The 25,609-nt window shown below is 33.6% G+C and overlaps 3 protein-coding genes across 3 annotated transcripts; 1 reads left to right on the top strand and 2 right to left on the bottom strand.

Annotated features, from left to right (window-relative positions):
* The first annotated feature begins 12,437 nt into the window (after positions 1 to 12,437).
* LOC142524943 (ethylene-responsive transcription factor ERF107-like) lies at positions 12,438 to 13,188 on the top strand. Its single transcript, XM_075629101.1, has one exon. It carries the CDS (start codon positions 12,501 to 12,503, stop codon positions 13,008 to 13,010), a length of 510 nt encoding a protein of 169 aa, XP_075485216.1. The 5' UTR covers positions 12,438 to 12,500; the 3' UTR covers positions 13,011 to 13,188.
* A 408-nt stretch (positions 13,189 to 13,596) lies between these two features.
* LOC142524942 (lipid droplet phospholipase 1-like) lies at positions 13,597 to 18,377 on the bottom strand. Its single transcript, XM_075629100.1, has 10 exons — positions 17,945 to 18,377; positions 17,558 to 17,625; positions 16,648 to 16,718; positions 16,285 to 16,527; positions 15,621 to 15,784; positions 15,488 to 15,543; positions 14,863 to 14,915; positions 14,670 to 14,784; positions 14,457 to 14,554; positions 13,597 to 13,877 (listed from the first exon to the last, which is right to left on the bottom strand). The coding sequence occupies exons 1-10, from the start codon at positions 18,085 to 18,087 to the stop codon at positions 13,806 to 13,808; spliced, it is 1,083 nt and encodes a 360-aa protein (XP_075485215.1). The 5' UTR covers positions 18,088 to 18,377; the 3' UTR covers positions 13,597 to 13,805.
* A 5,919-nt stretch (positions 18,378 to 24,296) lies between these two features.
* Positions 24,297 to 25,082, bottom strand: LOC142523967 (uncharacterized). The gene has a single exon (XM_075627696.1). The coding sequence runs from the start codon at positions 25,080 to 25,082 to the stop codon at positions 24,297 to 24,299; it is 786 nt and encodes a 261-aa protein (XP_075483811.1).
* Positions 25,083 to 25,609: the final 527 nt, after the last annotated feature.

Genomic DNA, 25,609 nt, shown 5'->3' with positions numbered 1-25,609 from the left:
ATTACACACACACACACACAAAATCTTCAGGGACTTCAATCCCCATACCTTATTCAACATTATCTCTTTGCAAAATTATGTTAGAGATAAATAATTTGGTGCACTAGATTTTCCAACATACTTGTGGGCACGAATATACAAATAGTTTTGATATGATGTCTACTCAGGTGAAGTATATTTAAATTTTACATTCAATAGACGAGTCTCGTCTCATAAGTCGACGTGAAGGCAGACAAAATATCAAAATCATATATATATACATATATATTCCAGGGACTTCAATCCCCATACCTTATTCAACATTACCTTTCTGCAACTATTATTGTAAGATAACGAACATCTCGCATATGGGGTGTTTGTTTATCAGAGTCACCAAGTTGCAAATTTTTTAAATGCCCACAAAGGTAAAATTTGCCGTCTTCAAGAATCAAGATGAACCTGGACTGACATTATATATAGAGTATATATTTTCAATCCAAACAAAAAAAAAGAGCATTATATTATATCTTACAAACTGCATGGCTCCTAAAATTTTAAATTTTTAAGATGACTATCCAATCTAAATTCGAAGACAAAAGTTATAATTTTTTTAACAAAAATTTCCATAGATTAATACGAGTATCACTCTTTTACGTCCGTCCTCGGTCCACCGAAGCCCAACCATGCAAGAGGTTGAACTGGGTGCACGATCCAGCAGTGAAAGGTCTGGTCCAAATGACTTTCTTGATAGATGCATGGCACCCTGCTGTCAACGTAGACCGCGGAACCGAACACAATTATGTCTCCATTCATTGCAAACCAATTAAATTATATTTCAATATGTACACACACCAAGTGTGTAAATACGAGTGTTAAGAAATTATATTTTGTAAAATAATCTAATTATATATGTATTTGTGTATACTATAAAAATGCACGTGCGTTGCACGTAAAAACCTAAACTGTTGAAAATATATGTACGAAATTTTGATAATATTTAAATAAATTAAAACATGGCTAATAACATTTATCAATTGAAACAAACTAAGCCATAAAAAATAAAAAATCATGACCATAGACGGTATATGAATAAGAGAAATTATCTTATCCACTCGAAACACTTTCCAATATGCTTCTTGGTTGATTTTGAGAACTCAACAACTCTTTGTCGTAGTTTGTTATAATATGCATATAACTATTTTGGTATGCTCAGCAAGTATCTGATCGTCTTTAACATATATTATGTTATTTACAATCCTTATCCGGGATTTGACATGCTCATAGTTTGCTTCTTTATCACGACATTTTTTCGGTTTTCTACATTGTTTTTATCTGATAATCCTATTTTTCCGACTATCTTTTTTGTTGTTAAATGATTTTTCAGCTTTTGACAATCATCAACTATAAATCCTAAGAAAAAATGCTTTTACTCGCGATAAGTTTTCACTGTGACTAAAAGTATGTATAACTTATATATTCTTCAACAACAAAATCAATGAATGGTGTTGCACCTTCTTCAAATATTGTGATATTTGTGATATCATTTTTATATATTTAGTATCAATATTATAAACATATATCTATAAGGTTAATAAATTTCTAACAACTATTTCTCAATCATTGTGAGAAAAATACTTGAAATCTCTTCAAATGGCTATATTTTAAAATTGTGTCCTCATTTAATTTGACGCAATTCAAGAAAGTCATATTGATCGTCGTTTTTTGAAAGCTTTGAAATAATGATTGCGTGCATCATGTCATAAGGATGATATAGTTTCAATCTCATTTGTTGCGTTTAGAACATAATATTGTATTATTCATTGAAACAAAACAAATTTTCTTCTATCGAGTTTATATTTTGTTTTATAATATTTTATATTTTGTGGAACGATATACAAAATTAATTATTGTATTTTAAAAATCTTGAGAAGAGATACGAATAATGTAATTAAGATATGCATATGAGATATCATTCAAATATATGTCAAAGTATTTGTCTTATTCAATATCACATCTAATAATATAACCATTTAGATTTCATGAGCATTTTATGATAGTCAAAATTAATTTGATGAAATATTGTAGAATTTTATTTGAATTTCAATAGTTGGCTAAGTGAATTTATTTGACGAGGAGTTTTCTATGCTACCATCATATATGTTATGAATTAGCTGGTTAGACACTTTGACTAAAAAAAGAGACAAAAACAATCTCGTAGTCACATCGAAATATATCGAGATAATATTGGAGGAAATAAAGTGAAACTGGCTTAATGTCTCAATAAAATGCACAAAATTGATCTATTATATTGTGTCAACAAAGCTTTAGAATTGTTCTCATACCATTATAAATAGAATGAGAATTATGCACAATTTGTTTTTATGTATTTCTTTTTCTGAATGAAAATTTTTTTCTTTTTGAAAACTATTTTATTGAGAAATATTGACATTTTATATGACATCCATATGTCGCACAACCATGAAGTAACAACATAATCAATATATAACACTTAACGTACACATACAATTCTTCAATTTCTTCTTCATTGTGCTTCGTTTAAATTTAAATCTGAATCATTCTTGATCTTAATATTTCGCTTTAAATATGATTTAATATATATGTATATGTTTCATGTTACTTAGTTGGACTTAATTTCAAATATCTATAAAAAAATGTGCTTGAATTATATCATACAGAAATTAGGACATAGTATATAGGACCGCGCTTGCCGCTTTACCAAAATCTATAGATAGTAGTAATGGTGTAACTCAAATCTTTTAAACCGCACAGCAGCTCAAGCACCACGGTTCGGCCGCTCTACCAAGCAGGGACAATTATTGCACCCGACAATATCTCTCCCAATAATTGCACTCCTTGCAATCAATGGGAATCGAACACGTGACCTTGACTCTGATACCAATTGTAGGGCCGAGCGCTTGCCGCTTTAACAAAGCTATAGCTAGTAGTAATGGTGCAACTCAAATCTTTTAAACCGCATAGCAGCTCAAGCACCACGGTTCGACGGCTCTACCAAGCAGGGACAATTATTGCACCCAACATAGTAATACACAACATTATTTTTTTTTATTTAACATGTCTTTTTTTTTCATCCACTATGTTTGTCTTAACTTTTTTGTTCAAAATTTGACGCATTTCGTAGACTATATGTATGAAAAACCAAGAAATTATATAATTTACAGAAACCATTTATTATTCTCTTCGTAGAACAGAAGACCCAAAATACGTGGCTTTGATTCGTATACTTTCATACTTTTTTTATATAAACAACAAGACACATCATATAATATCAGAAAAATCAATTACCGCCAACAATACTAACCAAAACGAATAAAAAAATCATAACACAAACAACCTCGATAAAAAAAAATGATAACTCAAAGTTTAAAAATAATTTATTTAGTACAATAACAAAGAAATTGAAGTATATACGAGCAATAAAAAGCATAAATCACTATCAAATTAAATATTAATTCATATTATTCACAATTTGTATAAATTTTCCAATATTTTTTTCAAATAAAGAGAAGACACCTTATTAATGTCATCGTTTTATAGATATTCATTCCACTTCTTTAAAAAAACACAAATGAAAAATGGTGCCTTGAAATCATAATAAAACCATTTAGAAAAACAGCCGTAAAAATATAATTCAAAGTCACACAATTTTTCTTAAACCATAGAAAAATATTATACTATTGACAAAATATATATAGCAACACCAAAGCATGCGTTAACTTGTGATATAATTAAAATTTAGAATCATGCATAATCATTGAATTATAACAAAATCGCATGCCAAAAATCTACTGGATATTATATATTTTAATAATTTATCCATATTTGTCGTTCATCAGAGGACTCTTAGACCTACCAAATTTTGTAGTTCACCTATTATTTTCATAATAAATAATATTACAAAAATAATATAAGCAAGAAAATAAAAACTCAAATTAAAATGCCTTCTATCCATCTAAGTAAAAAAAATTGATTAGAGAATATAATAATGTCGTAAAAAAAGTAAATATTGATTTATAGACAGAAGTTTGGAAATACATTTGCCCCAATAAATGAAAAATATTATCTCTTGATATTCTGAGACATAAGGTAAAAACGAAGAAATATTTCAATTTTTTTAATATTTTGTAAGTCACTTCAAACTAAGTAATCTAAGCAAACAGAAAACATGCATTATGTGTTTAAAAATTAACAAAATATCTCAACAATAAAAAATTGAAAAATAACCATTTTTGTTGGATATTTGATTTTGTTTCTCTTTTCTTTGTGCAAACAAACAAATCACATAAACAATCCAAACACAATTACATGATCAATACAAATGACATATAACAATCAAACATGTTAACGTTAGGGTAAAAAAACTTCTCTCATTGCAAGAACAAAAAATGATCAAATGGAGCATATTATTTAGTAATATTTATTTAGCAGTATTTATAAAAAATTTGACTAAATAACTTAAAAACAGTGTTTGAAATCACTTACAGACAAACATTTCTCTCAATCACATATCTCTATTGACACATAAAGAGTCTGAAAATATTTTTATTCTAAATGGGAGAAAGAAATTTTGTATGACATTAATATTTATTAATAATTTATTTTTATTCAGTCCGACTCATCTCCCTTTGTCTTCATATTATTATTTGACGACAATATATAAATTTAAGTAATTAAAATTAAATTTAAAAGTAAATTAAAATAATAATTAGTTTGATTGAGTTAAATACACTATTAATGATTTTATTAAACTAAGATAAAAAAATGACTTAAATAACATCATTAACATGACAAATTGTAAAACAAAAAATAATAATAATATAATAGTAAGATCACAAATGAAAGTCATATATTTAATAGATTAATTAATAGATAATATATTATTTAGTAATATGTATTTAGCATCATATATTGAAAATTGATTAAATAACTTAAATGTTTGCAATGAAATCACTTATATATAAACATTTTCTCTCAATCACGTATTTTTGTTGATACATAAGTAATCTATATATATCTACCTTCTAAATGGAAAAAAAATGTTTTATATGACCTTAATATTTATTAATAATTTAATTTTATTTAATCACACTAATCTCTATTCGTTTTCCTATTATTACCTTAATGTTCGTAATATTAACAATTTATTTAAATTTATAACATTATGATATTGATTTTCTGTGAATTTGATGTCAATGTAAATATTAAAGTAAATAATTTTAAATTTAAATATAAAAATATATTAATGATTATTATTAAATGAATAGATGAAAAAACAAAAAAATAAATATGTATTTATGATAGTGATTTTATGTGAATTTGATGTCAATGTAAATATTAAAGTAATTAATTTTAAATTTAAAAATAAAAATATATTAATGATTATTATTAAATGAATAGATGAAAAACAAACAAAAAATAAACATGTATTTATTATAGTGATTTTATGTGAATTTGATGTCAATGTAAATATTAAAGTAATTAATTTTAAATTTAAAAATAAAAATGTATTAATGATTATTATTAAAAGAATATATGAAAAAAAAACATGTAGTAATTAATTTTAAATTTAAGAATAAAAATATATTAATGATTATTATTAAATGAGTAGATGAAAACAAAAAAATAAAACATGTATTTATGATAGTGATTTTCTGTAAATTTGGTGTCAATGTAAATATTAAAGTAATTAATTTTAAATTTAAAAATATATAGATTATTAGTATATAAATATAGATATAGATATAGATTAAACATCGACATATAAATTTATAATTTCTTATTTTCTGTTTTCTTAAATATAAATTTTTGTATTTATTATTTTAATAAAAGAATGTTTCTGTTTTGTTAAATATAAATTTTTTGTATTATTTATTTTAATAAAAGAATATATAAAACTATTACTATTATTTGTAAGGTATTTTCACAAAACCAATTAATTTTATAAATAATATTATTATATATTGAAATTTTTTGTATTATTTATTTTAATAAATGAATGTTTCTGTTTTGTTAAATATAAATTTTTTGTATTATTTATTTTAATAAAAGAATGTATAACACTATTACTATTATTTGTAAGGTATTTTTACAAAACCAATTAATTTTATAAATAATAATATTACATATTAATTATTTTAATAAAAGAATGTATAACACTATTACTATTATTTGTAAGGTATTTTCACAAAACCAATTAAATTTATAAATAATATTATTACATATTGATTCGAATCATTAGTTGTTGAACAAATACTTTGATATTATTTGTAGTCATGCCATGAAATTGAGTGAAAGAGTAATAAATAATAATTAGTGAATGGATTAATAATAATTAACTAATTACATACTATTACTATTATTTGTAAGGTATTTTCACAAAACCAATTAAATTTATAAATAATATTATTACATATTGATTCGAATCATTAGTTGTTGAACAAATACTTTGATATTATTTGTAGTCATGCCATGAAATTGAGTGAAAGAGTAATAAATAATAATTAGTGAATGGATTAATAATAATTAACTAATTACATAAAAGGAAGACAAAGTGTCATTAGAGTACAATTTTAATGAGGATAATAAAGGAAATTCACAATTCAATCTGTATATTTATATAGATATAGAATAGATGTGTGTTAGAATATTTCTGTTACCTTAAATTTTGCTGATTGATAAAATAATATTATGGAGTTGTTTTAGGATCCAACCGCTTATCTTTTGTATTTACAAGTTTTCTGATCGCTCGATAAAGTCGTTCCACTCAAGAATTACTATCAATTCAAGATGTGGAGATCATATGTCGTTTGACCGAACCAAATCAGAAATGAAGTGCACCAATATAACAGTAAAACTCCAACCGCTCCTACAACAAAAACGACAAACGATCCGTTGTCGTAGGTAATTTACGACTGTTGTAACTGATGGTGTTGTTGAAAGTGAGTTCAACCACAACGGATAAAGTCCGTTGTCGTTGCTACTATTTGCATAATAGCGACGGTTTTCCATAAAGTCCGTCGCTAAAATTAGCGACGGTTTTTCATGATGTCCGTCGCTATGTTTTTCAATAAAAATAAAATAAAATTACTCTTAATAATTTAATAAATCTAAAAAAAAAAACTTACAATCAGACTATGCTAACAATATTTATGATCTTAACTAACACTTAAAAATTTACCAAAAATTGAAACGCAAAAAAATTACCTTAAATCGAAATTAAAATAGTCTAAGAGAGAAAAATTTTAAGTGGTGTGGAGAAAAATAGACTGAAAAATGCGGATATTTATAGACAATTTGTGACGGATTTTGATGAAATCGTCACTATTAGTGACAGTAATTTGATAAGCCGTCGCTATTAGCGAAGGTTTAAGCAGACACCGTCACTATTAGCGACGGTTGTGTATTAATCCGTCGCAATTAGCGACAATTAAGCAAAAACCGTCGCTAATTTTATTAAACCGTCGCTAATTTAAAAATTGCGACGGTTTTGATGAAACCGTCGCTAAATATAACAAAACCGTTGTTGTTTATCCAAAAAACTGTCCAAAAAAATGCGCTAATAGACAACGGTTCTATGTCTTTGACTCAAAAAACCACCAAAAAGACAACAGTTCTTAGAAAATTGTTGTCTTTGACACCAAAAAGACAACTGTTTTCTAAAAACTGTTGTCTTTTGCTTAAAAAAACGCACCAACGACAACGCTTTTCACTAAAATCGTTGTTAAAAAGTCTACGACAACAGTTCTAGTGAAAAACCGTTGTCGTAGATGCGTTGTTGAATGGGGTTTTTTCTTGTAGTGATCCCTACTTATTATCATCCTTTTGGATCCTATTTCTAAGCACCAGAACTTATATCCTTTAACACCCTAAGATATCCAACGAATATGCACCGTAAGGCTCTTGGTGCAAGTTTGTCCTGCCTCAGATGTGCTTATGCAATGCAACCAAAGACTCTCAAATTCCTGTAATTTGCTGGTTTACCTATCCAAAGTTCCTGAGGAGTTTTGAATCATATGGCAGAAGGACACCTAATGATAAGGTAACAGGGGGTGCTCACAGCCTCCACCCATACCATAATGTTTTAGTTAAATTTGCAGCCACTAACATACACCTGACTCCATCAAGGATGGTTCTATTCATCCTTTATGCTAGTCCATTCTGTTGAAGGGTACCTCCACTGTCTTGTGCCTTGTAATGCCTTATCGTGCAAAGAACTTGTTAAATTCATCAGATAAGAACTACAATCCACTATTTGTTCTTAGGCATTTCATCTTCATACCAATTTTATTTTCAACCAATGATTTCCACTCTTTAAAACTCTGGAGTGTCTCATCTTTACTCTTTAATATATCGGCTCACACCTTCCTAGAGTGATAATCAAAGATACTCATAAAGTATTTGGCTCCACCAAGTGAAGAAACCTTGAAGCACCCCGTAGGTCCGAGTGAATGTAGTCTAGTGTTGCGTTGGTTCTATGAACTTCATTATTGAATTTAACTCTACATGTCTTTCCATACACACATTCTTCACAGAAACCATGCTTCTCTATTTTATTTCCACCAAAAACTCCTTGTTTTCTCAACTCCATCAAGATTTTTTCACTTACATGGCCTAATATCTTATGCCATAATTGAGTCTTGTAGGTTTATGCATTTGTTATTGCTGCAAAAGATCCAATGACTGTGTTATCTACAAGAGAGTATAAGCCATTTTTCCTGGTTCCTTTCATCAGTACTAGAGCACTTTCAAGACTTTTAGGACTCTGTTCTCTGCCTTGAATGCGTAGCCTCCTTTATCTAAAGTCCCAAGAGACATTAGGTTTCTCTTTAATTCTACAACATATCTTAATTCTTGGAGGATTTTCTCAGTTCCATCCAACATTTTAATTCTAATGGAGCCTGTTCCAAGTACCTTACAAGCCTTGTTGTTGCCAAGTAATACAGAGTCGCCAGCCACGGTTGGATGCCATGTGGAATGAACACCTTGATTCAATGATCCATTCTCTTGATGAATCCATATCTGTCACAGTTAGCACATCGGATCACTCATTTCCATCTTGTACAATGGTTGCGTCTCCTGATTCAAATTGTTTCTCAATTGTTTTTCTTCTTCCTATCAGCACAATGTTTCTCGAATTGCCTTTTTTATGACACGAGTATTTCTTTTTAGTCTTTGACTTAGATTTGGGCCTGAACTTTATTCTTATTTGTTTCACTCTTTTCTGATCTTCCTTTAGCCATGACCCTTCTCCTGATTCTTCTTCTTTGATGTCAGATTTATTCTTTAATTCCTTAAATACCAGCGCTGGTTGTACTTCCTCCAGAGACAAGGTTTCTCTTCCAAAGATCAATGTATCGGCCATATTCTGATATTCATTGGGCAGAGATCTCAACAACAGTAAACCTTGACTTCATCCTCTATCTTTATGTCGATATTTTCAAGATCAAGAATAACTTTATTGAAGTCATCTGTATGATCTTCCAGGGACTTCTCAGGCAATACAGTCGATTTGACAATGAATTTGTCATATAGAGGTGTTCTCCCCTCCATCGAAGGCGTCAGCAGCTCTCAGGGCATTGTCCTTGGAGGTGAGCAAGCTTCCGGTGTACGAGCCTCTTTCGGAGACAGGCCAAGAAGGAGCTCGAGTTAAATTTTCGGAAAACGCAGTTCATGTCATACCATTTGTTCTCCTCCTTTGTGCATTTATTCTTTGGGTTTTTCATATCCCGGTAATTACATTTTAATATTTTACTTAACCTTGTATCGTTTACTCCACAAATTGCATGTCTATTGTTTCATAATATAGAATCATATGGTAAATATTATCATGTGATTAGCAATAAAAAAAAAATTAAAATGATGTAATAAAATGATATTTTATTACAAATAATTTGATTTGCAACCAATGAAGATATTGATCCGAGAGGGAGTTCGATAGCTGTACAGATCGGAAGTATTGACGATTAAAGGAGATGTGAACACTGATGGAACACCCGTCCAAGAATGAACATTTGGAGCGTGAAGTTTACAAATAATCAAACTATGGGTAGAACGGATGACCTAACACAGACTTGTGAAACCTGAGTTCAATTGAGACTTCAACATAACTCAATCTCAAATACTAGCTCAATGGACGATGATTGTTCAAGTCCATATATCTTAGAGATGTTATCCAACCGACGTGGAACAACTAACATATGTCATTTGCCAATCGGGTTGGGAGATCTGGATTTAACCAAACCAGCAGATAGCAAAACCCCTTAATTTCAGAAATTAAGGTTCATTTTGATCAAAACTTTCAATGTCTCAATTCTCTCCATCCATAAAACATGCAGCGCAATTCTGGGAAAATGACATGTGCTAATATATATTTGAATCTTGTTTTGCTATGGACAAACATTTCCCTTCAGAATAATGTCCGAAGGGTTAATCTAATGACATACAAATTATTCAATTGTATAACCCCGCACGTAAAATCATATGTTCCGAGAGTATGATCGAGTCAACTCATCTCTTTTTCCAATGTTCTGCTCAATCGGATGCAACAGAAAATATCATTGATTAAGTCGACGAAGCAATTGCAGTCTTAAGAGGGAATTGAAATCAGTGATTCATTATTGTCATCAATTTGTCAAACTTTGCGACAGCTACGTAAAGTTACTGCTGCTTCTCATTTTTCAACTTGAATAGGGTTTCGAAATTATTTCCTGGTAACCTTTTCGTGAAGCACTTTGATTCAAGTAATTCAGATAAAAAAAAATTAATCGAGATATGAAATTAATTTTGATGACAGCCATGTGTGTGTGTGTATATATATATATATATATATGTTAAAGATTGGAACTTGGACCTAACTCAATCCCAAAAGCTAGCTCTAGGGGGGACGATTGTCCAAGACCATATATACAACTCTCATGTTATTTATCCAATCGATATGAGACAATTAACAATATATATACACACACACACATTATAAATAAACGAGTTATAATATGTAGGGGTGAGTATTCGGTCGGTTCGGTTACCGACCGAACCGAATTAGCCATAACCGTACCGAACCGAACCGAACCGAAATAATTAGTCATAACCGAACCGACCGAATTAATTTTCATAACCGAACCGACCGAATTAATTTTCATAACCGATGAAAACCGAACCGAATTAAAATCAATTAAGATTAGTTTTTAAAAAAATTTGTGATTTAACTTTAATTATGTATGTAATTTTTCTTAAACACTACAATCTATACAAATGCATAAAAACATAAAATCACACATATCACAAATGTATAAGTTTTGTTTGAATACAATTAATACATATTATATCGATTTTAAAATTTAAAATTAAAATATATATAAAAATTGATAAATAATAAATATTTATTAATAATAATATTTATTATATCGGTTAATTCGGTTAATCGATTTCAAAATTTTAAAAATCGTAACCGAACCGAATTAACCGATATAACTGAATTTTTTTAATTTGAAAACCGAATTTTCGAAATAACCGAACCGAATTTTCGAATTGGCTCGGTTCGATCGATTAATCCGATTTAACCGAAATCTTGCTCACCCCTGATAATATGCATATCACTGTAAAAAGTGTAAAACCAAAAACCACTATTGAACGGACCACAGAAGAATAATCTTGGAAATTCGACCCCGGACACATTCATGCATCCATCCGAAACTACATGCTTATTTCATGCATATCTTTTTGTACTATGGAAATTTAAATATCATCAAAACAATTGTTGCGATAGAATTAATCTTGTTTTTTTAGTTGGAGGAAGATATTATTACAATTAGATTTTAAACCCGACACATCATTTTAAACTTGAGATCTTGATGTCAGAGGAGCTAAAGTCGTCGTTACATTAATCTTGTTTTAAACATTTGATGTTCTTGGGGAAAAAGTGGCATGAGTTGGAACATGAGTTGCATAATTAGATTACATGAAATGACAATATGTATGTAAAAAACCAAAATTTAATCTACCAAATTTAATCCACAATGTCACGATAATTCATTTATATAATTTTTCACCATTTTTTGTTTAGTTAACCTCTATATTTAATTCGTGAGGTAATGGGTATTTATTTTTAAAAAGATTAATCGGTCAAGGAATTTGTAATAAATTAACATGGAATTTGAGAGTTTGAGATGTAATTAATATATTACAATTTTCTCTGTATTTTTAATTTTCTAAAATGCCCTATATGGGATGAAATTTTAACTCAAGACTAGCCAGCATATTAACTAACTAGACCTATATTTTATTGATATATTAAATTTTGATAGGTGCAAAGATATCTACTAGAATTTAATTTAATTTAATTTAATTTAATTTGCAACATGTATCATGCAGAGTGCGGAGGTGTATACATGGTAAGCTGTGTTGTGTATACATACAGATTATATATATATATATATATATATAGTTTATCTGTCGGTTGACGTTTCGTGGCCAAATTCTTGTTCATGACAACATCAGATTCCTCGTTAACGTTGGACCTCATACGCCAACACCTCCTCGGAGAATGCACTTCCGACCTGGACCCGATCGACTTCACTTCTCCTGTCCCGGACTTGGCTTCGGGTCTAGACCAACCCGACTCCCTCATTTCTCGATATTTCAAACCCCCCTCTGATTTATTTGAGGCTGAGGCTGAGGCAACACCGGACAAGATAACCATATCCAGGGCGGTGGAGGAAGTCCCCGAAACCACCCCCGTTAGGCCTGTTGGAAAGAGTTACAGAGGGGTGCGGAGGCGGCCATGGGGGAAGTACGCGGCAGAAATCCGTGACCCTGCCCGGAATAGCTGTCGAGTCTGGTTGGGGACTTACGAAAATGAGATTGACGCTGCAAGGGCGTATGACTCTGCTGCGTTCAAGATGAGGGGTAGGAAGGCGATTCTTAACTTTCCGATGGAAGCCGGCAAATCAGGGCCGCCGGATATTACCAGCCAGAAGAAGAGAAAAGAAGCGTGATCAGAAGTGGAGCTCAAATTACATACCTTTTTTCTTTGTTCTAGAAAAACCTCCGCCGGAGAATACCAGCCGGAAGAGGAGAAGAGAGGTGTTACTCATCCGATACATAAAATTTCAAATATCTAATAAGTACGATTCAGAAAATGGTAATAATATATTTTCGAGTTAATCTAAGCTATTCCAAGTTCCATTGCCAAATCGCAAGGTATGACTTTTACTTGGACCGTATATATCTAATACTTGCATATATTTAATGCTCGTGGGAATTACTGACTTGAATATAGTTTTTTTTTTTTTTGCGCAAAATATGCTTGAAGAACTTGTCGATTTCAGCAAGACTTTCTCCTCAAATTATAAATAAATTTGATAGCTTTTATTCGACTTCGTCCTACTCGCCATAGGTGAAGATTTACCCAACTAACATATCACACTGTTAGTTGAATTCGGACCTGAGCCTCACCGTGGTCGGACAAGGGATCCTAAGGCTTTAAAAGAATGTTTCTCATACACATACATCGACAACACACCATATCAATACATACATGTAATTTGGAAAAGGCAACAAAATGGGAAGCACCGAGAGAGATGGTTAAAATTGAAGACCATATGAATTAGCTAGCAATACATACATACAGATCATGAACACGAAAATTCTCATGATCAATTAATAAACATGATAAATTCTTTTCCAGGACGTATTCCCAGAAAAGCCAAGATTCAGAACTTGTACCGCTGAAATTATAAGTCATCCTTTTCGAATCCCAACTGTATAACTACCTTCGTGTTACTGGGCTTCTATAAAAGAAAATGATCGATCAAATGTTGTACAACGTCAGCACCTTCGGAGTGCATGTACGGATCCTTGACCTATAAATCGTAGACATGGCGAAAGTGAGTGGCAACCGGCAAGAACGAAGGCAGAATGAAGATCGCAGAAAAGTGCTACAGAACTCCTAACATGAATCAATATATGATAGCAGTTGGAAATAATGCATAGTGTCTGTGAATGTACCAAAAGTCGTAGATGATGATAATAACACGACTTAAAACTATTTCGACAGTTGTTGGTTGAACAATTACACTAGTTAGAAGATGTGAAATCGAGTGAACTGAGACCAAGCACATTATGAAAGGGAAAAAAGGAAGGAGCAAAATGCAATGGAGTTGGGTTCAGATCTCAAAGCGACACAATGAGAATTTTAACAGCTGACAAGAGTCCGGAAAAAAATAACTGTAGGAGAGATGAATCAGCATATGACCGTGAATTTATTGTGCTCATCTTGAGTGTAGAGGGGTGCATGCTTAATTTAGCTCCTCAAGAATAATCCTTTGAATGTACCTTAATTTGAATCAAAATTAAATAGATATTCATATTATTTTTAAAAAAATTATCTAACGAGGAAAAAAGAACTCTAAGGACGTGGAAGAAGAGAATGAGAGCAACACCTGAATAACACTATGAGCAGCGAATCTCAGTCTGCTGCTGTGGAAGCTAACATCTACTTTCTCCCATGACAGGCGGGATAGGCCATTTAATAGTTCTTCTGCATCATAGACGCCAAGAATAAGATAACTTTAACATGACTCAAAACATAAGCTCGCCAATATACTAAAACACCAACTTACACGAATAAAGATATAATGAAGAGAGTTACAAACCTTCCAGCTCGTCCAAACCATCATCTTCTTTCGTATATTCTCGAGGCACATCACATGCTTTGCAGTGCTCCTCATACACAACATGGGGATATTTTTCATCTATGGAATCTTCCCACTGGAAAAACAAAAAATGGCTCGTCAAGTGACTGGAAACAATGCCAAGATCACATTTGTGTGTTAAAGAAAATACTACCTCAGGAAGTTCACTGGTGCGTCGAATTGATGAAGTTCTCCATCCCACAATATCTAAGCATTATTTGTCAAGGAGATGAGTACATATAAATATTTAACAGTGTAATTTACACAAAGGGAGGGATGTTATCTTGTTAAATATAAACACAGTATCACACCCATGTGGCCAAAGGTCCAAAATCCCTATAGCGGAAAGCCCCGTACATTTCATTCATTTGATCTCGGATGCCCTTTGTTGCTCGGTGCCCGAACAACTTATTGAATGTTATATCCCCAGAATATAATCATAAGTTCCTTCTCACAAAGGTTGAGACATGTTAAATATAAAACTATTGATTTTGTCAACTCCTATGAGCTTGAATTTTGGGCTAGGGGTTTATAATATAATATCAAGGCCAAATCATGTTTCCAGTTTTCAAGAGTCACAAATTGGTGAGATCGCTTGGAGGGAATTGTTGGACCAATAATTTTTGCTGCTCAAAGAGCGACTCATACATGCCACTTGAACCTTCGTCCACTATAAAATATTTGAGTTGCATCGTTACTAATATAATTTTCGTACAACAATTTACCAGTGTAATCAACAAAGAAAAAGGATGATATGCAATAATCAGTATCAAGGATATGATCATAGCCAACATTTGAATATGCCACCCGGCGTCGAAAAGATTGTAAAGCAGACCTACGTGAACAGTTGAATTACTGTAAGGCACTCAATTAAAATAGGAATAACAATCTTGAACCAGATGGGAAACCTACATGAACTGACATTCTCCATTATCTTCAGTCATACGCCTTAGTAAAGGAGGCTTTCCTTCATCATCATCTGTGAGAAACAGGTGTCTGCCTGTTCTCCTGAATATCAAGTGAATGACAAGGCCAGCAACTTTCTCAAATGCAGATACACCAAAAAGGAATGGTACCTGAAATAGGAGAAGATCAGATCATGCAGAATGCATAGGGTGACACAAATAAGATTTTGGTTGCTACAGAAGATTCCGAATCCTGGAGATGAAATAGAAAAACTCTTAACCTTGCTCCCCATGTTTCTATATACCTTAAAGATTGATCACACTTAAAGATATAACGACAAACATCCCTGTCACCCAATGTCAATTTTCGGATGTTTAATCTACTTGCCAATTTTTCAATATGCAAGGTATGTGAGCAGTGAGCCACAAATTTGTATTTCAAAGCTGAAAACAAACATGAAGAGCAAATCAATTAACTTTTTATCAGTCTAACAACTAGAATGTGGCATGATGAATACATTTAATACAATCTATCAGTCCCTAAAAATTCTTACGTGAATATGCCTGTTAGTGTCACTTGAGTCATATCCATCATCCAAAGTTGCAGCTAATATTTGGCATATTAATATTGAGCTATGGAGAATAAACGTAGCAAAAAATAAGAAATTTACCTGCTTATTACCCCTAGAACCAAGATGAGGGGTAGCTACAGAGATAAAGTTCACAGGTTCCAAATCTGCGATTAGACCCTTCGAGTCTTCTTTACATTCATTGGTGGACACTTGTTCCATGCTACCACCTTCAGAAGGTCTGTATAATTTCCCAATAGCAAATCTGGCCACAAGCCCCCCAACAGAATGTGCAACGAATGAGATTTTCTTCAAACCAGGCTTCCTATCGATTACTTCGAGGACCTAAATGGCAGGTCAAAGTATAAACCAAAGTGATGGCAGACATTCAAATTCACAGATGACATTTATAAATACTACACGGAACAAAACGCAGGAAAAAATACAGCCTACAACTGAGTATACCTCCTCAGCCAGTCGCTCACCCATTACATCCACGCCTTCTAGTGTTAGCATAGCCATATTTCTTTCACTGCCTACAAGTCAATGATGCTCTGGTGATAAGCAGACAAAACAAGCCACTTTTACACAGCTGTAGAGTATAATTAGGTCTATTAGGTCTTAGCAGGCTAAATAGATGTGATTTCTTCTTAATTGTTTACTTTCGAAACTAAACTGTATCTTCTGAAATAAAACAAAGAATTTCAGTTAAAGGTTAGTTACACTTCTGTAGTTACAGAACCTAGAATTGCCACCGTTGAATATGCTACAGCTAGGAGATTAGAAAACAGCTTATTTCATTACATTACAGAACGAACAAAACAATTCCAACATAAGGAATTCTGTAGCCCATGCTCCATTGATCTTAGAAAAACTGAAGGGCAGGGTAAGTTTGTGGCAAAACCAGCACCCTATCTTTGCCTGTTGCCTTTGGTTTGGTAACTCATAAATCATAGTGGACCAAGACTAGGAAAAAGAGGGAGCAAAACAAATTTTTCATAACCCTCATATGTCCTAACCATGACTGGAGATAAAGGCTAAAATTCTGGCAAGTATCTGTGCAAAAATTCATCTTTTTTAACAACAGTTGAAAAAAATTCAGTACGTTAATCCCATTTTGTGACAGTATAGAATGAACAGCATAGGAGGATGAGGATCAGATGCCACTAAAACCACTAATGGTGGGTGACAGATGAGGTGTAGCACTTTAAATATTAGATTAACAACCTAGGAGGATCAGATGCCACTAAACCACTTGCGCATTTTCCTAAATATTATCACATAAGATCAGCATCAGATGAGGTGGATTCCTTTTAATTTCAGACATAGAATTCAAATCGCAAGTAGTGATTAACATACAGAATTTACCACTTACAGTGAACATAAACTTTGTCAGGAAGCAACTTCACAAATTGCTCGGCGCCATATTTCCAATCTGAGGCACTGCGATAACGTATATGGAACAACCGGAGGATACATCTTGAGAAAGTTAATCTTTCACGCTGAATATTCCCACCACACACACACACACACACACACACACACACAACACAACATCAACAACAAAAAATTAACTGGTCAAAAAATTCAGTCTTTCACACTGAATAAACTGAACTAAACAAGTTTGAAAATCAAAAGAGGGGGGGTGGGGGATAGCAAAACAGATAGCACGCAAACAAACTGTAAAGAATACTAAGCTATAACGATTACACAAGAAAAATGTGCACAAGAAAAAAAAAGAGCAACATATACAGGAAGTCACCTTCCAAGAATACCGTGGACCATAACAACAAGATGATCAGCGGCCAAAGCATCAGATTCCTTGCAAGCAAACACATCTTCCCCGCCATCCTCCTCTCCCGTCGACCACACGACACCGTTTTTCCCGACTTCAACCTTTTCCATTTTGGATTGGATCCCTCAAACTAACTCTCGAATTCAGTATAAAAATAAGTTCACGGATATAATTTCACCAGCAAAACCAATTAAATTAAAGGTGCTGAAACTGACAAATGCCCAAATGGAGATTTTTAAAGTTATTTAATGATTGTTCAAAGCATGATCCGAGAGTTTAACAAAAGAAAAGTACGATCTGAGGAAAGAGAGGTGGCAATGGAGGACAAACCACTTGGGCAAGTGTGGAGACGTGGCGTGGCGTAGGCGTGGCATTGCAACAACAGGAAGGGAGAGTGGCCTCGATTTTCTTATTCTTACAAACTACAAAGTATACACGTATTTCTTATTTTTTAATTATGTAACATTTCGTCTAAAAATAAAAAAAAATTCACTATTACCCTATTTTTTGTGACGGGGTTAGAAATAAAGGTGTAAATGAGTATAATCGAATTGAATATTACTAAAATTTATGGTTTGAATAATATTATTAAACATTAATGTTTGAAATCGATTCGAATGAACTAGTTTGAGTTCGATTCGAAACTCGAAATTTTTCTTTCTCGAATTCGACTCGAAGATTAGTTTAAGTTCGATTCAAAAAGCCAACACTTGATTCATTTTCATTGAAATCAGATTTGTATTAAATAAAAATAATAATAATCTTGAAAAAATTTCCTATAAAGTAAAATGTATTATGATTATTAAAACAAATCCACCTCTACTGTATTTAATGAAACACTATCTCTCTTACATTTTATCATTATATAATTGTTGAAAAATATGTTTTGAATGTTGAAAAATAATAGTTGAATATTTAAATGTTGAAAATAAGAGTTGTAAATATTGAAAATTAGTGTGTGATGATGTATGTAATGATGAATTTATTTTTGGATTATTTTTAAAGAAATCTATAAATAGATTTCTCATTTGTGAAGAAAACCACAGTTGAGTTGAGAAAAAAATATTATAAAGTGTGTAGTTTGATGATTTTGAGAGTTTGATATTTTTATTTTTTTACCATAAATTTTTACTTTTTCATAACAATTACATATTAATTACCAGAGATTAATACATCGTCCTTCCTAGTCTTGCTAAACACTCGCAACTTGTGTGAGTTGCTTATGGGAGCTAACTTGTAGGTTCTTGATCTTGTAAGAATGAGTGCTACAAAAATTGTTGTTGGATTATTTTTATCTACAATTGTAGCCACAAAAATTCTAGTCGACGACGTACATATATTTTTACCATCTTTACTGTATTATAATGCGTAAAACTTTTAGAATTAACTATATTTCATAATTTTAATAGATGTCCAAATTTTTCATTACCGTTTTCCTAGATATTTAATAATTAAGGTGAAAAAAATCAAATTATTCACTCAAAACTTCTAAAAAAAATTTCGCACTATCTCACTGATCCTAGCATGGAACAAACATTATAAGTATATTCAAATTTACAAAAATAAATTCCAATTACAAATAATATTTATATTCTATGTATATGTAACGTATGTGCTGTTGATAAAGTTATATGGAAAAACAGGACAGATATGCAGTAAATCAAACAAGCGTGCTGTTCACAGTAGAGTATGACTAATGTATAAAACCATCAAATCAGTATCTTGAGGAAAACAATAGAATAATGCTTAATTAAATCAAACCGAGGCCTGTAGCTTGTACAGTTTCTTTAAAACAGATTCGCCCCCGCCAGTATGTGCTCCGAGGATTCAGCGGACGTCTGTTTCCCAGGATACAACGAGCAAACCAGCAGAGTTGCAGCACAAAGCACTATGCTAGCAAACAAAATCAGTACCTGAACTTTATCAGTAGACGGAGCAGAAGCAGAACAAGCAGAAACAGTACTGTAGCAGAACAAGCAGAAGTACTGTAGCAGAACAATGTAGAAGTACTGTAGCAGAAGTACTGTAGCAGATTCAGTACTGTAGCAGATTTCAGCAGAACCAGAAATTCAGCAGAACGACAGCAAGATGGAAAACAGAATGCAAGGGAAAGTGAATTTGCAGGTGTTTTTTCTCTCTCCTTTCTTGGCTAAGCACATCTCCTATTTATACATGTCAATCACATCCATATGAAAGGCCAAAGGTTGCCTTAAAGATGGTAGATGAAACACCAAGAGTTGGTGAGATGAAGCATCAAAAGTCAAGGCATGTGAAAGGTCTCAACCAAAAAAAATAACAAAAGACGGCATAGACTGCTAGGCGATTTTTGCCTTGATCGGTCCGACATTCGACGCGTCCAGGTCGCGCTCGTACGCTTGCACACGAGTCAAGCCTTTTTTCCACTGCAAATTGGGCCCATGATTTGCACCCCCCCTGCGCCTGTGTGCGAGAGAGAGCCTCTTGACCAATCATAGTTACACCTCCATAAAGTGTAACACAATATAACTTATCTATACCACTTCATTTTTTCAGTGTGGGACAAACCCACCTTTCTAAATTTCCATTAACTCACATGGAAAGCCTATAAGCCTAAAAGCCCACCTTTAATCCAATAATCCCCCACATGAATGGGAATTTAAAGTTATACGAAAGGATTCCACTGATAAAGTTCAACAGTTGAGTTTTGCATAGGATAGGTAGGTATTATACCCTTTGAACCTTCCTTTGTGAAAGCATATTAATTCACTGGTTGACAATAGACGTGATGTCTTTGAACTGTACATCAGTTTGTGTGAATTGTGATATACTTCACACAAGACTCTCCCTGATACTATTAAGTTCTCATGATTGTGTTCTTTTTGGCCATGAACACATGTCTGGTTCTGCAAGAGGGTCTAGAATTGAGCACTGCAATTCCTTCGAAGCGGCCTCACTTCTCTCTCACATAGGTGATTCTATATTGCTTCTTATCAGAATCATTAAAAGCCGTAAGCTTATCCTCAACATTCACTGTTTCATAATAGGAATGGACTAGGGATAACCCCCACAGTGATTCTCCAAATTAGTGCGATTATGTTGTCCCATTGAACCTAGTTATTGGGATCTCCAGTCAGCGTAGGTTGGGTTTTCCTTCGCACCAATTTATTCTATAGGCTTGAGCCCCATTCCCCTTGACGATTTCGCAACTAACTCTCTGTTTAACCCTTTGGTTAGCGGATCCGCTATATTATCCTTTGACTTTACATAGTCAACAGAGATAACTCCAGTTGAGAGTAGTTGTCTAATGGTATTATGTCTACGACGTATATGCCTAGACCTACCATTATACATTTTATTTTGTGCCCTTCCAATCGCAGATTGGCTATCACAATGTATGCATATAGCTGGCACTGGTTTTTCCCATCCTGAACATCTTCTAAGAAGTGACGCAGTCATTCAGCCTCTTCAGCACACTTGTCAAGAGCTATAAACTCAGATTCCATTGTGGATCTGGCTATTACAGTTTGTTTAGAAGATTTCCACGCAATTGCTGCACCTCCTAAAGTGAATACAAATCCACTTGTAGATTTTGAGTCTTTCATATCAGATATCCAATTTGCATTACTGTATCCTTCAATAACAGCAGGATATCTGGTATAGTGCAGCCCATGATCACGAGTGTACCTTAAATATCTTAGCAATCTGATAATTGCTTTCCAGTGTTCAACTCCTGGATTACTCGTGAATCTACTCAATTTGCTTACTGCATAGGCTATGTCTGGTCTTGTACAACTCATTAAGTACATCAGACTTCCAATGACTCGAGAGTATTCTAATTGAGACATACTTTCACCTCGATTCTTTGATAGATGTTGACTGGTATCTATCGGGGTTCTAGCCAATGCAGAGTCATCATTATTGAACTTTTCAAGTATTTTGTCAACATAATGTGACTGACTTAGGATTAGCCCTTCTGATGTTCTATGGATTTTAATTCCAAGGATTACATCGGCTAAGCCCAAATCTTTCATGTCAAATCTAGAGTTCAATAACTTCTTGGTGGATTTGATCATTTTATCATTACTACCAATGATAAGTATGTCATCTACGTAAAGAAATAAAATGACATATCCATTTTCAGTGGTTTTTATGTATACACATTTGTCACAATCACTGAATTTAAATCCACTTTCCAACATGGCCTTATCAAATTTTTCGTGTCATTGTTTTGGTGCTTGTTTTAAGCCATACAGAGACTTCACCAGTTTACAAACCTTATTTTCTTGCCCAGTCGCAGAAAATCCCTCAGGTTGTTCCATGTAAACTTCCTCTTCTAAATCTCCATTTAGAAAAGCTGTCTTTACGTCCATTTGGTGTACTTCAAGATTCCGCAAGGCGGCAATCGCAAGTATCACACGAATAGAGGTTATTCTCGATACAGGAGAATATGTGTCAAAGTAATCAAGCCCTTCACGTTGATGGTAACCTTTAATTACCAATCTGGCTTTATACTTATCTATGGTTCCATCTGATTTCATTTTTCTTTTGAAAACCCATTTACAGCCTCGTGGTTTGCTTCCCGGAGGAAGATTTACTAATTCCCACGTATGGTTTTGTAAAATGGATTTCATTTCGGAATTGATAGCCTCTTTCCATAGAGGTCCCTCAGATGAACTCATTGCTTCCTTGAAGCTTTGAGGTTCACTTTCCATCATGAAAGTGATGAAATCCGGACCAAAGGATTTCTCAGTCCTAGCTCTCTTGCTACGTCTAGGTTCTGTGTCTTGATCAAGCTCTTGTTCTTCATCATTTGTTTCATATAATCTTTTGGATGAACTTGGTTCTTCCTTAGATTTGCATGGAAACATGTGTTCAAAGAACGAAGCATTTCTTGATTCCATTATCGTATTCTTGTGAATATCAGGTATTTGAGATTCATGTACAAGAAAACGATATGCACTACTGTTTTGAGCATATCCAATGAAAATGCAATCCACAGTTTTTGGTCTTATCTTTACTTTCTTTGGAGTGGGTACTGCTACCTTGGCAAGACACCCCCACACTCGCAAGTATTGGTAAGAAGGACTTCTACCTTTCCATAACTCATATGGACTTTTATCTTGCTTCTTTTGGGGCACCTTATTTAAAAAGTAATTTGCTATTAGAACAGCTTCCCCCCACATGTTCTGTGGTAAACCAGAACTTAATAACAACGCATTCATCATTTCTTTCAATGTGCGATTCTTTCTCTCTGCAATGCCATTTTGCTGAGGAGAATAAGGTGCAGTTCTTTCGTGTTTGATACCGTGTTGAGCACAAAACTCAGCAAATGGTGATTCATATTCACCTCCACGATCACTTCTTAGCACCTTAATTTCTTTGTTAAGTTGGTTTTCAACTTCACTCTTATATTGGACAAATTTGTCAATAGCTTCATCCTTACTTTTGAGGAGATACACATAACAAAATTTTGTGCTATCGTCAACAAAAGTGATGAAATATTTATTTCCACCACGAGTTTGTACACCTTTTAGATCACATATATCACTGTGAATTAGATCAAGTGGTTCACTATTTCTTTCAATAGTTCGAAAAGATGATCTTGTTAGTTTTGGCCTCAACACAAGTTTCACATTTGTGTTGTTTATCAATTTGGAATGCAGGAATGCTTTTCATGTTAATTAGTCTACGAATTGTATCGTAATTAACGTGTCCAAGTTTACCATGCCATAAACAAGAAGATTCAAGCAAGTAAGCAAAAGTATTAACTTTATTCATCACAGGCTTAACAGCCATAACATTGAGTTTGAATAACTCATTACAAACATAACCTTTGCCAACAAACATTCCACTTTTCGACAAAACCACCTTATCTGACTCGAATACAATGCGGAAACCATGCTTGTTCAGAAGCGACCCTGACACCAAGTTCTTGCGGATGTCAGGCACATACATCACATTGTTCAAAGTCAGTTCTTTTCCAGAGGTCATCTTTAGGACAACTTTCCCTTGTCCCTTGATCTCGGAAGTGGCGGAATTTCCCATGAATAGTTTTTCACCATTCATAGATTCCTCAAGAGTAGCAAACATCTCCTTGTCGCAGCAAACATGGCGAGTGGCACCAGTGTCGATCCACCACTCCCTTGGGTTAGAACCCATCAGATTAACTTCTGATATTACAGCACAGAGATTCATGTTCGAAACCTCTTGAGATATGTTCTCCACCATATTCACCTCTCGATTTCTCTTTGGCTTCTTACATTCAGATGCCTTGTGACCCATGCTATCACAGTTATAGCATTTTCCAGATAACTTCTTCTTTGAAACACCTCCTTTGGGTCTAAGGTTCAACTTCTTGTTGGAGGGAGAGAAGTTTCTCTTTTTCGAGCTTTGGTCCATGCTCGACAACATTTGCCTTAGCGGCAACAGGAGAAAACAATCGTCTTTCCGAACTCTTGTTGTCTTCCTCGATGCGAAGTCTAACAATGAGCTCTTCAACGTTCATCTCCTTTCGCTTGTGTTTCAGGTAGTTTTTGAAATCCTTCCAAGCTGGTGGTAGTTTCTCAACTATAGAAGCCACTTGGAAAGATTCGTTCAACGTCATTCCCTCGGCGTGAATCTCGTGAAAAATCACTTGGATTTCTTGAACTTGACTGATAACCGGCTTAGAATCCACCATTTTATAATCCAGAAAGCGGCCTACAAGAAATTTCTTGGCCCCGGCATCCTCGGTTTTGTACTTTCTGTCAAGGGATTCCCATAGCTCTTTGGCTGTCTTCTTTTCGCAGTACACATTGTACAGCGAGTCTGCCAATCCATTCAGCACATAATTTCGGCATAGGAAATCAGAATGATTCCAAGCCTCCAGTGCACTGACGGATTCAACATCTCCCTCACCCTCTTTCAGGTTAGGAACATCCTCGAATAGGAATCTAGCCAGGTTCAGTGTTGTCAAGTAAAACAACATTTTCTGCTGCCACCTCTTGAAATCCACACCAGTGAACTTCTCAGGCTTTTCACCGTGGCTGGCTGGGACAGTAACCGTAGCAGCACGTGGGACAACTTGAGTAGGTACAGTAGGGACAACATGACTAGTTTCCCTTTGCACGCTGGATTCAGTAGCCATATCTGAACTTTAAACCACGTAATGAGTAAAATCTGTTTTAAGTTTGTTGATAAAATTATATGGAAAAACAGGACAGATATGCAGTAAACCAAACAAGCGTGATGTTCACAGTAGATTATGACTAATGTATAAAACCAGCAAATCAGTATCTTGAGGAAAACAATAGAATAATGCTTAATTAAATCAAACCGAGGCCTGTAGGTTGTACAGTATCCTTAAAACAGATTCGCCCCCTCCAGTATGTGCTCCGAGGATTCAGCGGACGTCTGTTTCCCAGGATACAACGGGCGGCAAACCAGCAGAGTTGCAGCACAAAGCACTATGCTAGCAAACAAAATCAGTACCTGAACTTTATCAGTAGACGGAGCAGAAACAGTACTGTAGCAGAACAAGCAGAAGTACTGTAGCAGAACAATGTAGAAGTACTGTAGCAGAACAAGCAGAAGTACTGTAGCAGAACAATGTAGAAGTACTGTAGCAGAAGTACTGTAGCAGATCCAGTACTGTAGCAGAATTTCAGTACTGTA

This window comes from Primulina tabacum, chromosome 14 (genome assembly GCF_025594145.1).
Source record: "Primulina tabacum isolate GXHZ01 chromosome 14, ASM2559414v2, whole genome shotgun sequence".
In the NCBI taxonomy this organism is placed as follows: Eukaryota; Viridiplantae; Streptophyta; class Magnoliopsida; order Lamiales; family Gesneriaceae; genus Primulina; species Primulina tabacum.
Note: the sequence above shows the minus strand (reverse complement) of the source record. Positions and strands in the feature narration are given on the sequence as shown.